General features: G+C 38.2%; 2 protein-coding genes across 4 annotated transcripts; one reads left to right on the forward strand and one right to left on the reverse strand.

Annotated features, from left to right (window-relative positions):
• Window positions 1–63: 63 nt before the first annotated feature.
• On the reverse strand, window positions 64–2,462 carry gstz1 (glutathione S-transferase zeta 1). 3 transcript variants are annotated; one of them, XM_056767738.1, is made up of 11 exons: window positions 2,197–2,462; window positions 2,087–2,128; window positions 1,932–1,998; window positions 1,562–1,613; window positions 1,394–1,461; window positions 1,228–1,308; window positions 1,017–1,142; window positions 736–811; window positions 451–503; window positions 299–348; window positions 64–228 (listed from the first exon to the last, which is right to left on the reverse strand). In XM_056767738.1, exons 3-11 carry the CDS (start codon window positions 1,962–1,964, stop codon window positions 102–104), a joined length of 666 nt encoding a protein of 221 aa, XP_056623716.1. In that variant the 5' UTR covers window positions 1,965–1,998; window positions 2,087–2,128; window positions 2,197–2,462; the 3' UTR covers window positions 64–101. The 3 variants fall into 3 exon arrangements, with proteins under 3 accessions (XP_056623716.1, XP_056623715.1, XP_056623717.1); XM_056767737.1 differs by having other exon boundaries at window positions 2,087–2,462; XM_056767739.1 differs by lacking the exons at window positions 1,932–1,998; window positions 2,087–2,128; window positions 2,197–2,462 and adding an exon at window positions 1,694–1,866.
• Window positions 2,463–2,729: 267 nt separating this feature from the next.
• aldh6a1 (aldehyde dehydrogenase 6 family, member A1) lies at window positions 2,730–13,076 on the forward strand. The gene is made up of 12 exons (XM_056768698.1): window positions 2,730–2,865; window positions 3,441–3,482; window positions 4,070–4,144; window positions 5,063–5,224; window positions 5,502–5,580; window positions 6,083–6,385; window positions 6,475–6,596; window positions 7,016–7,205; window positions 9,503–9,684; window positions 9,797–9,976; window positions 11,851–11,949; window positions 12,464–13,076. Exons 1-12 carry the CDS (start codon window positions 2,827–2,829, stop codon window positions 12,566–12,568), a joined length of 1,578 nt encoding a protein of 525 aa, XP_056624676.1. The 5' UTR covers window positions 2,730–2,826; the 3' UTR covers window positions 12,569–13,076.
• Window positions 13,077–13,733: the final 657 nt, after the last annotated feature.

Genomic DNA, 13,733 nt, shown 5'->3' on the forward strand with positions numbered 1-13,733 from the left:
TTCACCAAAACAATAAATGCAGACATTTGAACTGAACTGTCTTTGTAAAGGAAGAGTCTCACAATTATTTTTTGTTTTATTCCAGTAAGAGTCTTTACAAGTTATTGTCGCATGTCATCAGGAGTGTCTGGCTGACATGATGGATGACTTGCTTTAAATGCTTCATTTTCCATTAAGGTCTGGTTTAACCTCCTGATAGTAGGGAAAGGGCTCATGTCCATCTTGAACCTTGAAGGACAGTAAAAAAAATATGGTTTTGCAAAATTATGGTGTATGTTGAAGAAAGAACTTATTTTACCTTTCAGCATTGTAGACTTGGGGCACAAGGCAAATATCTGCCATGGATATCTAGAAGTGTAAATGGTGGAAATCCGATTATTATATCGACACATTAATGTTAATTGTGTGATTCTCATGTAATTTGCGGCGATTAGGATAAGACATCATTACCTCATTTCCTACACAGTATGTTCCAGCTGTCTGCTTCAGGATTGGCTCTAGTGCTTCAAATCACACACAATATTGAATTGAATTTGTAATCGCTTTAACAGCAAACTGCCATTAATTTTCGAACTGTGTAAATGAATCGGTCTCCCTACATAGCCTGATGGGTATTTCCTTATTATCTTAAATATATGAAGTATACTTGAATACTATATTTTTTACTTTCAATCATTGTTTAAAACAAGTACATTAGATTTAAGAGCACTGCAAAGAACGGTGTAATAAACGTACCTTCAAATCCTCTATTGATAAAATGTTGGGCCCATTGCATCTTTTCTCCACCAATTTTCTGAAGCACGTGCAGATTCTAAATCATAAGACATAATTGGAAAAACGGTTATTAAAGTCTCATATATTCTACTCCTAAAACAAAAACGATGTAAGCGTCTTGTAATAAACATTTTCAAGTGCAGTTTGCTGTATTATCACTTGAACTCATTACATTTCAGATTTCATGCCATACATCATTGTCGCTTATAAAAAGTGTTAATTTAAATTTTAAGTCGACTTACTTGGAGGGGCTGAATCCCAGAGGCGATGATGTCACAGATAATTCGGACATGAGCACGCTGCTTTGGGTCTGCAGGTAGGAGGCGGGGCCCTGGCCGAGTTTCCTCAATGTACTGGATAATAGCCAACTGGGCAAAGTAATATTAAATCAGGTCAAATTAGAATAAATTACTTTCTGTGTACTAATAAGCTGAAGAATGTATATATTCTTACCGACTGAGATAAAGTGATACCATCAATGGTGACTGCAGGCACTTGCTGCATTGGATTTAATGCTTTAAATTGATCTGTGAGCTTTGAGTAAGAGAACACATTTCAGTGTCAAAATATTTACAGTATAATTATGTCTCTAAGAGATGAAAACATTCTAAAGCATTACCTGTTGCCCACCATCCTTGATAAGATTTACTGGTGCTTGCTCATACTCAATGCCTTTCAATGCAAATGCTAAAAGTATTAAAAATTACATTAAAAAAGCTTAAACACTGACAAATTACCTGCATATAAATAAAAAACGTTTTTTCTGATTTGATTTGTGGAGACTCACCTATCCGGACTCTCCAAGAGCATGAACTTCTGAAGTACCCATGAAGAATAGGCTAGAACACAAAATTATGACAATCAAAAAAAGTTTTACAAACAAAACACTCACTTAAGATGAACAACAAGCTGTTTTAACCTTGGTTTGGGTCGCCATGGTATTCTGCTTCTAAAACTACTGAATCTATTCATGAAAAAATACGCTACTTCTACAACCAATAAGATTTGACTCCCAAGATCCTCCTCCTGGTTGTTATAGCTTTCCATGACTAAGCAGCTTTGGTGGACTTTGAAAAATGTCGGGATACTGATGTCATATTAAAGGTTCTAAAATCTGGGCATTTAAATGTATCTGTCATTGGGATTTATGCATTTACCTTTACCATAAACCGTGCAGATGATGCACTCATTGTAGAACTATTGGAACTGTTTGTGGGTCCTCGTCTTGAAAAAATAAATTGGTTTCAGATGCGCTTACCAACTTACTACACAGATGTGATGCTTGTTTTAAGAAGGAATCATTCTTACGAACCGATGCTTTGAGATGATTCGGTCGAACTGATTCGCGAAGGAACTACAAAGGATGACTTTGTTAAACATTTGTATTAAATTACATATATATTTAACGCATACGTTACTTACATTTATTAAACTACTAAAGATTATTTTTTAATGTTGAAAAGATAATAAACATGAGGCGCATCGGTTTTGTCAAATGATCGTCCAAATGAACCGATTTGTTTAAGTGAATCAGATTGCTCTTCTTTGCTAATACTTAGTTACTTATTTAGATCAAAACATTGCATTTAATTGGTATTGTTATCATAAAACAGAAAGACTTAACCGAGCATATGTAATTGAAGAAACTGGCACTTGTTTATGCTAACATTTGTCGTGTTACATGACTTCAATCCGACACAGAACGCACCCTCCTTCTAATACGTTACCTAATTGATTGACAAGTTCAAAAGCCTATAACTTGTTTGAAAACTCGTTTTAGCCAATGAGCGTGTGTTACCCAACGAACGTCTTGCACTACCTCGCACTCTCATTGGTGCATTATTTTATTCGCTTAACCAATAGTGTTAATCAAAGTGGGGGAGTATTTGGTCGCATCACACGATTGGTTCGTTAGACAGTATATCCCGCCCATTCTTAAAGTGACAGTAGGAAAAGCGATTTTTCTCCAAGGTGTAGGTCTCGGCGCACGTCCTCTGGCGGGTGTTCGACGCATATTGAGGGCGAATACAACATTAATCCACGAATTCCATCATGGCAGCGACAATAATGCGTTCCGTTTTAAAGAAGAGGGTAAGAAATAGAAAGCATTGCATTTTCTGCGTCTACGCTCGTATGATTTTGATGCAGTGTGTTGCCAAAGTGTAAACTTTCACGGACATAAGCCAAGATCATTGCATTAGCCGAACCATAACAACCCAATAGTATATAATGTACTGCATAATCAGTAGCTTTTATGGGACTTGACAATGGAGTTTTCGGTCACCGTACAGCTTTGACCCCTCTGATTCTTATTATATCATTCGGCAACTGTTATCTTGATCAAGTACATGCACGCTAATGCAAAGAGCTAGTATTACACTCATAGAAAGTTGTTGAATTCAAGCACAAGTGCGGCCCATGTTTACATATATTTGAGCGAGAGCACATGGACTTTGACTCGCATTTTTTGAACGCATGCTTGATATCATAACACTCACCTCAATATTCTGATGAATACCTATATTATAATCATAAAGGTTAAGTACAGGAGAAATGCACTAGACAGCCCTTAGTGAGCTGTAATACAAACTGCAACATTTACAATATAGAACACTGTCACTACATTGATGTGGCCAGAGGTCAGTAACTGTAACATGTTTGTACAGGTTCCACTTCGGATGGGACGCATGTGTTATTCCTCTTCTGTGGTAAGTTCATCACATGCTTAAGCACACAGTCATTCATGCATTAAGCTTTATGAGAGAGAATTGAACATGTTTGGGATGTATTGGGGTGTTAACTGCCAGAATGTATGAAAACTGGGTGCTAAAAATCATTTGTATTATTGGCATTCACTTCGTCCATATGTTCTATGTACAGTCATGAGATGAAGAGGTCCACATAGACAGTTGTTTGTTTAGATATCTTTTTTTTGTTTGTTTAAAGTTATAGGTCGACTCTGGTATTTATTTGTTATATGCCTCTACATTGTTTCAGATTCTTATTCTAGTTTCACACCATAAATGGAATGCAAGTGAGTGGCATTTTAAAATGTGGAGGAGTTAGAATTCTATGTTATGTTAAACCTCATACCTGGACCTTGCACTTGGACATTGTATCATAGTTGTAAGTCGGACAGTCACAAGAGAAATCATTCATCTGTCATGCACTGTTATTATTCTCTTGTATGATCAGAATAACACAAAGACCTGTTATCGCTGTTTTTTATCACATTTTAAAATTACTACTGTATTAATGGCTTCTCGAAATACTTTCACTGCTTCCGTTTTCCCAGCCCACCACCAAGTTGTTCATTGATGGAAAGTTTGTGGAATCCAAGAGTTCAGAATGGTTGGATATTCACAATCCTGTAAGTAAAAAACAAAAACATGATTGTTTATATAGTTTTGTGCAGGTTTATCACTTATAATAGTAAATTACGAGTTTGGTTCCAAAATGAGATGACTCCGTTTAGATTTTTTTAAATCATTTCTTTTACGATATTATCATGTTTCTATTGTGTTTTATTGTGTTAGTGTGCTGTATCTTTTGAGTTATTATGGCCTAAATCAAAGCAGACCAACTGGAGTTTGATTGATATTAATTGGTCGAGTTATCTCATTTCGGAACCAAACTCTTCAAATATAGTTGATGAAGATTTGAAGTAAAATATTTTAATCCATTGTTTGCATACTTATGCATTGAGTCGTCTGGGTTTCCAGTAATGAATTTTATTTGAAATTGCTTTGAAACATTTTCAGTTATATTTCAAATATGTTGTTTTCGAGTACGATGCGCTTTCCAACAAACGGGTCACTTTTAACAGGAGTCTCAGGACGTTATGGGGAACAATCTTAAGTGATAGACAGTGTACCCAAAAAAGAAAATCCTCTTATCATTTACTCACCCACATGTAATTTAAAAACCTGTATGACTTTTTTTATTTTTTCCGCAGAACACAAAAGAAAACGTTTTGAAGAATGTTGTTAGCTGGCACATATTCACATGGACAATAGTTTTGTGTCCATACAATAGAGGTAACTGGGTGCTGGCACAGTTTGGTTACCAACATTCTTCAAAATATCATCATTTGTGTTCGGAAGAAAAGAAAGTCATACAGGTTTGAAATGACAAGAGGAGGAGTAAATGATGACAGAAATTTTTTTGGGTGAACCATAACTTCAAACCATTTGGTTTAGAATAGATCAAATCTCATTGCAATGTCATTGTGTTTTCATTACAGTGTTTTACCTCTCTTGAGTAAGTTGTGATGAATGCTTCTCCTCAGGCCACCAATGAGGTCATTAGCAGAGTACCAAAGGCCACACATGAGGAGATGTTGGCCGCCGCAGACTCCTGCTCTCGGGCATACCATTCTTGGTCTGAAACGTCCATCCTGTCTCGCCAGCAAATCTTCCTTCGCTACCAACAGCTTATTAAAGACAATATTGTAAGCTACATTTTTTTGGGTTCCATACAAAATGAAAAAATCCATAGAATTACATTTACATACATTTATCTATTTAAGCTCTCTCACGTATTTTATCAGTGAGTTGTCTATAACTATAGAACAACTTGTATAGTTGTCACAAATGTTGTAAAGGCCCTTGGCACCCATTAATCAATGTGTTCAATAACTAGATCTCTTTAATGGCAATGGAAATTATTTCTTTGAGTTTAGATAAGTGGTTCTGTATTGATTTTTTTATGTATGGTTTGTGTTTTAGAAAGAACTGGCAAAGTTGATAACCCTTGAACAGGGGAAAACCCTGGCTGATGCTGAGGGCGACGTTTTCAGAGGACTGCGTAAGTCTTTCATACTTATATTGATGTGATCAACACCACGTTTAATTTCTATCAATCAGACTGTTACAGTTTGTTATAGGTCAGTGGTTCTCAAACTGGGGGCTTGTCCCCCAAGATGGATCTGGGGTGGGCACAGATTTTGTGGCATTTTAGGAAATATAGAAATGTATCATACATTTTATGCAATCAAACACAGGCAAATGAATATGTTATTGGTTGATTCAAAATTATAAGTCTTTATTTGGGGGGGCGCAAAGCGATGCACCCTTCTCAAAGGGTGCCTTACAATGAATAAGTTTGAGAACCAAGGTTATAGGTTACAATCAACCCAAATTATGTTGGAGTAGTATTGGGAATGGGTTGAACGGATGATCCTCCACCTACAAAACGGATTCCACTTCAAAAGAATGATTTATATCAAAACAGCCTTGGGTTTTTTCTTTAGCGGTTTGTACATCCAGTCCCTTCACATTTAGTATACTCTTGTTTGTCGTTCCGGCAGAGGTGGCGGAGCACGCCTGTAGTATCACCTCCCTCATGCTGGGTGAGACTCTCCCCTCTATCACTAAAGACATGGATACATACACATACCGGTTGCCCATTGGTGTGTGTGCCGGCATCGCCCCTTTCAATTTCCCTGCTATGATTCCTCTGTGGATGTTCCCAATGGGCATGGTGTGCGGAAACACTTACCTGTTGAAGCCTTCAGAGAGAGTGCCTGGTTGCACCATGATGCTGGCCAAGCTGATCCAGGACGCTGGTGCTCCAGACGGAACGCTGAACATCATCCACGGACAGCATGCGGGTATAGAAAAATATGAACTTTGGATGAATTATAATTCAGATTTTATTGGCTGATTACTTCATTATCTTTGCCTTTTTTTAATGTTGTAGCTGTGAACTTCATCTGCGACCATCCTGCTATTAAAGCCATCAGTTTCGTGGGCTCCAACCAGGCTGGGGAGTACATCTATGAGAGAGGCTCTAAAAACGGCAAAAGAGTACAAAGCAACATGGTTAGTTCTAAACATAGCGCACTTCACAAAAAATCAGTTGGTCATTTGTGCTGGGAACCAGATGGTGGCAGCCTTTCTTCACAAATGATTCTGGTTTACAACCACTAAGCAGCACTAAATCTCAATATATGTGGCTGCACCTTTGATTAAATAATTAATAAGATAACTGTAGTCTAGTCCTTCTTCAATGCTTTAATAATTGACATGACATGAAACAGAATGCAGTATTAAAATGCTGTCTCAAAAACCCCTATGAGGTCTTGGAGAAGATAAACGGCTAAATGTTTAAATGTGAAATGTGCAGTATTAGAGATGAACATCTAAAGCTGTATATTATACTGGTTAATTATTATTATTATGTTGGATATGTGTTGACACTATAATGAACAATTCTTCATTTTCACCATTTTCTCCACCAGGGGGCAAAGAATCACGGCGTGGTGATGCCTGATGCCAACAAAGAGAACACACTGAACCAGTTGGTTGGTGCCGCTTTTGGAGCAGCGGGTCAGAGATGTATGGCACTTTCAACTGCTATCCTTGTTGGAGAGTCTCGAAACTGGTTACCTGAGTTGGTTGAACGTGCAAAGAGTCTTCGTGTCAATGCAGGTACTTTATTCTACAGTTACACACACAGTACATATTAGGGATGCACCGATACTAAGCTCATGTACTTGTAAAAAATCACATGTGTTAGTCACATGTGTAGTTGACTAACTTCACTTATCTGTATGAATCTCATATATATAACATTTGTGTTATTTTGGCCTAATATCGGCCAGTCGGACGGATTGGTTTTTCTATTATTACCTCCATCCGCCATTAAAAAACATATTAAAGTCAGAACTGATGATCTAGTGGTCAGTGTTCTGACATATGATGCCAATGCAAATACTGCGACTCAAGTCTGAATCCCGGCTCAAGGTCATTTGCCGATCCCATTCCCCTCTCTCCTCCCTATCCAGTTCTGTCTTCTCCTATCATACTACCCTGTCCAATAAAGGCAAAATGCCCCTAAAATACATATCTTAAAAAATAGTATGATGTAAACATTGGCTATGGCTGATAAGATGTTGCCAGAGTGAAGTTTACATTGATGAGATGTGTGCAACATATCTACATGTAAAAAAAGCCAGACCAGATGTGTATTGTGGACAAAATACAAAATCGATAGCAAACTGTGTTTAACATTCTCGTATGTCAATTGTGCATTGATCAACACATGTAACAACAAGAGTTTTCGATAAATTCGTTTTTTTTTTTAACAGTATTAACGAATCCTTCTTGAAAACTTTAAAAGTGCCCAAAGATGCCAAAGGTAGCTGATGGAGAAAAGTTTATTTCACACTTCTAGGAGCTCCTGGGAAAATATCTACTATTGTCTAACATTTAAATGAGAAATTTTTATTTTGTTACGAAACGTGCCTATTTTTGACTAGCTTTCTATGGAGAAATGCGTTTTTACCTCACAATAGTGCAATTACATCAGTATCAACAGTATCTAACTTACCCGTGCTAACCAGCCCAACCTTAAACTCTTGCTTTCACAGTGTCCTAACAGGCATGATGCAATAAAGCCTCCCTTACATAATAGAAGTTTTTGTCCTAACATCGTTTGTACAATATTTTGTAAGTGATTTTGTGTAACTGTTAGTTTGGTATCGCCACCCACCGAGCGAAATCTTAATGTTTCAACATCCATAGCTTAACCAACTCCACAAACATAATCTTAGCACATTTCCACACGATTTTCAAAGCCATACACTCCTTTACCCGGATTACTTTTCCAAATTTATAAAAGCTTGAGACAACATTTTCCATAATCTCCATTTCGGATTAAAGTTTCATATCCGCTGTCCCTTTTTATGCCATGTTCCTCTAAATGGTACTTTCTTCATTCAGTTTGCTTTATGCATCTTTTCTTGTAGACCACCCATGCCTTCATGACCACACCTCTCCCTGTCCTGCCCATTGGTATGTTCAGCTCACCCAGCGGATAGCGTTATTTGTCTTGCTCATGCGCCGCAGAGCTAAGGCACGTTTTGCGGTACAGATCGGACCAGAAATTAGTTTGGGCTGTTCAAATGAAAGAAAAAAGTTTGAAGATGAAAATTGTAATCGTAAGCAGGGAAGCTAAACCGCAGCAGCTATTCTGAAACCCCATAACAACCCTCTGAGATTGCCACAGGGCATCTAAAATTGTGTGGGTGTGTACTCGTTCGCTTGCATCTGTCAGGAGAGCCAAAAAATGGGCAAGATTACAGGGATGCCACTCTATGTATTCAGCGAAAAGCGGTGAAATGATACGGAAACCAGCTACAGTTTGCAGAATCTAGCCACATTACAAAAGTTAGTGTGTTTTGGTCTGTTTGTTTATATAATAATACACCCCAGTTCTCTGTACAGGCAAAATTGGTGGAAATGGAGACTTTGATCAGGCTTTCTGTCTATCCAAAATAGTAGCGCATTTAAAAAATACACTGCAGTAGTTACTGCAGTAAAGAAAAAGACAGAATTCATGGTATTATAAAACATGGTATTGTTACAAAACAATGTATATTGATCAAATTAAAGTGATAGTTCACCCAAAAATGAAAATTGTCATCGTTCACTCACTCTCTTGTCATTTCAAACTTGTCTGACTTACTTTCTTATGCAAAACGCAAAGGTATTTTGAAGAATGGCGGTACCCATTGACTTGCATTGGTTTTGTGTCCGTACAATAGAAGTGAATGGGTACCGCCATTGTTTGGTTTCTAACCTTCTCCAAAATATGTTATTTTGTGTTCTGCGGAAGAGAGAATCAACGCCCTTATTTTTGATACAAATGTTGTACTATAGTTACATTGCAAATTTAATCAGTTTACTCTGTCGTGTTTTTGTTTTTCTACTCTCAACTCTGCCAGGTGACCAGCCTGGAGCTGACGTTGGACCTCTCATTTCACCATTGGCTAGGGATCGCGTAAACAGCCTCATTCAGAGCGGCGTGGATGAAGGCGCGACGGTGCTTCTTGACGGCAGGAACGTGAAGGTCAAGGGTTACGAAAATGGCAACTTTGTAGGACCGACAGTCATTAGCAACGTCACCGTAAGAGTTGCCATACATGCACCTCTTAGACGATGCTTTCAAACCCGCAGATCATGTTATATCCATGTCATACAAAAGTCTTTCATCTCTTATTGTTTGCTCTTGATTTCAGCCTGATATGAAGTGCTATAAGGAAGAGATCTTTGGACCTGTGTTGGTGGTCCTGGAGGCCGACAGTTTGGATGAGGCTATTAGCTTAGTCAATAAAAACCAATATGGCAACGGAACAGCCATCTTCACTACCAACGGTGCCACAGCGCGTAAATACACCCATGAAGTTGATGTTGGCCAGGTGAGATTGTTGAAGGTTTATCATATGAATACATATAAATATTCATTGGTAGTTCGTTTTTTTCACTGTAGCTCAAACCAAACCGTTATGGGTTTGATTTGAGAGGGATGCATGCAGAAGTCAGACCTTCATAGACCTCAAACTGTGGAAAACTCTCTTCTTATTGACAGGGTAGACATGCTCATCCACTGTTATGTCACATTAGGCACCTTTCTATTTATAAACACACATGCCATGTAGACTTTTGACATAGCCAATGTAGATGAAGAGTTCCAGGCACTCCTCTTGAGTAAATATTAGATGTGATGTAAATGAAATGTGTAAAATCCATTGGCGCCAATCCCCGACCTGAAGCCGAGAGCCATGGTTGATGTGTAAGTGTTGCCTTTAGCTGCCATAAATAACACAAAGAGTAACACAACCCCTCCCTTGGAAAAACGTATGCGAACATGACCTTATTTCAATTGCGTTTACCTTGTTTGCCACAGCTTTGAAAAAGACAGAAAATACATCTGCGACCACAAAACACGCCGACTCCAAATAGCTCATAGCAAATATGTGCTTTTTAATCAAAAACACTAAGCCAAAATATTTTGCTGGTACAGCTCGCAGTCCGAAATTAAACTCAAAAGGGATTTCTTGTGACCTCTTGGTCTGGTGGTTGTGCAGAAACGGCCCCCTTTTACCCGTTTTGTTTGCCAGTGGCAAGAAGCTATGCCGTGTGTTTGCGAATCACATGCTGGAGTGCACGGCACGGGACATGTGCTGAGCTGGCCTCCAAAACCCCTGCGTGCACAAGAACCTCCTTTCTGCTCTCTGTCTCCATCCACTCCCTTTCGAGTCACCTTCAGCCAAAAGGCTCGACTCCTGCGACCGCGTTTCCAAACATTTCAAGCAGCCCTGCCAGTTTCCAGCCTCACTCCACCCCAAAAACAAAATGTTTTGTTTAGTTATTCTTTTCTCGGCTGGTACACAAACAAATGATTGTGGCTTCCAGTTTCGTGTTGACTTTGTCGTTATTGAATGGGTTGGTTGTTTAGCGTTTTCCATACAGGGTTGTCGAAGCCCAATGGCACTTCGTTCTCAAAGCAAAGATGCGCCTTTGTAGGAGAAAAGAGGTTTAAGGAATACTTAAACCAGAGATGGATAGACAGAAAAAAGTTACAGATTGCTACTTTATTTTTAAACCACCATTAGTGTCCTGTAAAGTTAATGTGTTATATTTAAGTCCTACGCTACTGTTTACACAAAAAAATCAACCTTTATGTCGGTTTTACGCTAATAACAAACTGAGATTAAAATGTAATTTCATTGGGACAAAAATGTTCAAGTTTTACAGTTTTCGAACCACAAGAGGTTTGTCATCAATTTTTGGTTCCAATTCATTTTTAGGACTAACTATTGCGTTAGAAACCCAACCGTGTTAATTATCCTGCATTCCTTTTCTATCTTGTAAAGGTCAGAAGTAATTTTCAATTATACTGTAGTTTGGTGTCCAACTGTCCTATTTCTGTTCTTGAAATTGCTACATTGATATTGAAAAGCAGTGGGCATGTTTTCTGCACAAGAGAATTGGAAAGGTTTGAACTGCAGTAATACGGTGAGATTTGAAAGTATACATTGAGCCGGGCGACTTACCCGACTGGGTAATGTATGGAATTTACAATCCGTCCCTCCCACGCGGTTTCTAGATATGTGAAGGGAAACATGCAGCTTTCTGCGGCAGACAAAAATGCATTTGCGTCTGGCGGTTGCGTTGTTACTTTAACTGTCATCAGGGTGCGAGTGTTTCAGATAAGTGAGATGAGGAGAACGTGACCCGAGGGCAAGAGCAACTGACCTCTTATGCTTATGTTAATGTTTTTATTTTACAGATTGGAGTAAATGTGCCGATCCCCGTCCCCCTGCCCATGTTTTCATTCACCGGTTCCAGAAACTCCTTTAGAGGCGACACCAATTTCTATGGAAAGCAAGTGAGTGTTTATCTGCGTTTATATCATGTTTGACTTCAATACAAACATGGTCGTAAGCTTATTTTTGTCATTGGGAAGTGAAGTATCACTATTAGCCCTACAGTTTTTGCAGTCTGGAAAGAAGTATGCTTTTTTTAAGAACAGCCATTAGTTTCCTCGAGCATAAAATAAATTTGCAGTCATCCCCCCATGTCATTTCTCTCCCAGATGCCAAATGGAGCCACCATTTTAAAATTAGGTTACATCTGTTTGGTTTACTGTTTTTGGCAGAGAGTTTGGCTCTTGAAATTGTTTTGGTATAAAATTTTGTCAGCTCTAGTTTAAGCTAAACGATGACTGATTTGTTTTGATAGAGGTGGTATGTTGGTTTTGCCAGCATTTGTTTGCCAACCCCCTGCCATTTTTCATGTGATGTCATTGTCATTTGGGAGGGTATTAACAAGACAATGAGGAATAATAATCTTGACTCATTGTTTGGCCTTGTTCTGAAGTATTTTGCCATTATTTGTGACAGGGCATTCAGTTCTACACCCAGATCAAAACTGTGACTTCACAATGGAAGGCAGAAGATGCTACATTGAAATCTCCGGCCGTTACCATGCCAACAATGGGACGTTAAGTGTAAATCAACTGCATCGATTGTGAAAAAATCCTCCCCCATACAGTTTAAAATATGTACAGATTGAAATATGAAACTAATTGAAACTGGCCTTTAATTTCTGTATTATGCAGGGAAATATTCTCAAAATGTGAATTATTTTTACTCGACTTACTTGGAATAGTTAAGCAGTCTAGGAAATGTAGCACTTTTTGTTATAAACCACAGTCTGAAACATCTTTCTAAGGCGAATTTTTTTGCCAGTTGTCATCATATTACAGCAAAAGTTCTTTTATAAGGATTTTGACTCCATGTTCAGCTGTAAATTTACTTGGAGTGTGAATGTGTTGTCTTAATCTGTAGCTAGCCAGTTGGAGCATTAACACTGAATAACTCTACTGTTATCTCAGATAAAATCTGAATCTCTGAATTCTTATGCAAAATATTGTAAACCTGCCACCAGTGGTTAAATGAGAGGCTGATTTAGGATGCTGGTCTTAATAAATAAGACAAAGATTTGGTGTTCAAATAGTTGTTGTTTTGTTTATTGAGAAGGTGAGAACACACTTGTAACAGAAAGTTTTGCAGTGCAACACTATTTACACACACACGGTACTTAAGTGACTTGTTTTCATTCAGAGTTACACAACATCTCTTATTTGTGAATAGGCCTCCTGGAAAAAATACATTTAGTTTATTATTTGGCAGATGGAGTATACAGATCCAAAATAAATGAAAGAACACCATGATGAGAAGACCAGAAATAAGACATTTCTTAACCCCTTTATTCTTAAACTATGATTGTTATGGTATTATTAATCTCATTTAGGAACAGACCGGAGACCAGCGGGTGCCATAGCAAGCAACTTTTACTGACTTCAACACACACTGCGCATGCGTACAATATAAAAAAATACCCTATCTCCCCCTTTTAGTTAAAAAAGTCCCCAAAGACATACAGTTCCATACCCAATAACAGATATTTTCTTTCTTTTGTTTCCCCAATATAGTCAACGAATAACAGAGGTATTTCCTTTTATTCACATCTGAACTCAACATAACATTACATTGTTAAATTACATGTCATCCAGAGACAATGGACTGGATCTGTAAGCCATGAGTGCTTTGTGAAGAAGATCCTTCCCCTTCATCAGTAATGCTTTAACCGTTCGTACGGCACATTCAG

The sequence above is a fragment of the Triplophysa dalaica genome, chromosome 15 (genome assembly GCF_015846415.1).
Source record: "Triplophysa dalaica isolate WHDGS20190420 chromosome 15, ASM1584641v1, whole genome shotgun sequence".
Taxonomy (NCBI): Eukaryota; Metazoa; Chordata; class Actinopteri; order Cypriniformes; family Nemacheilidae; genus Triplophysa; species Triplophysa dalaica.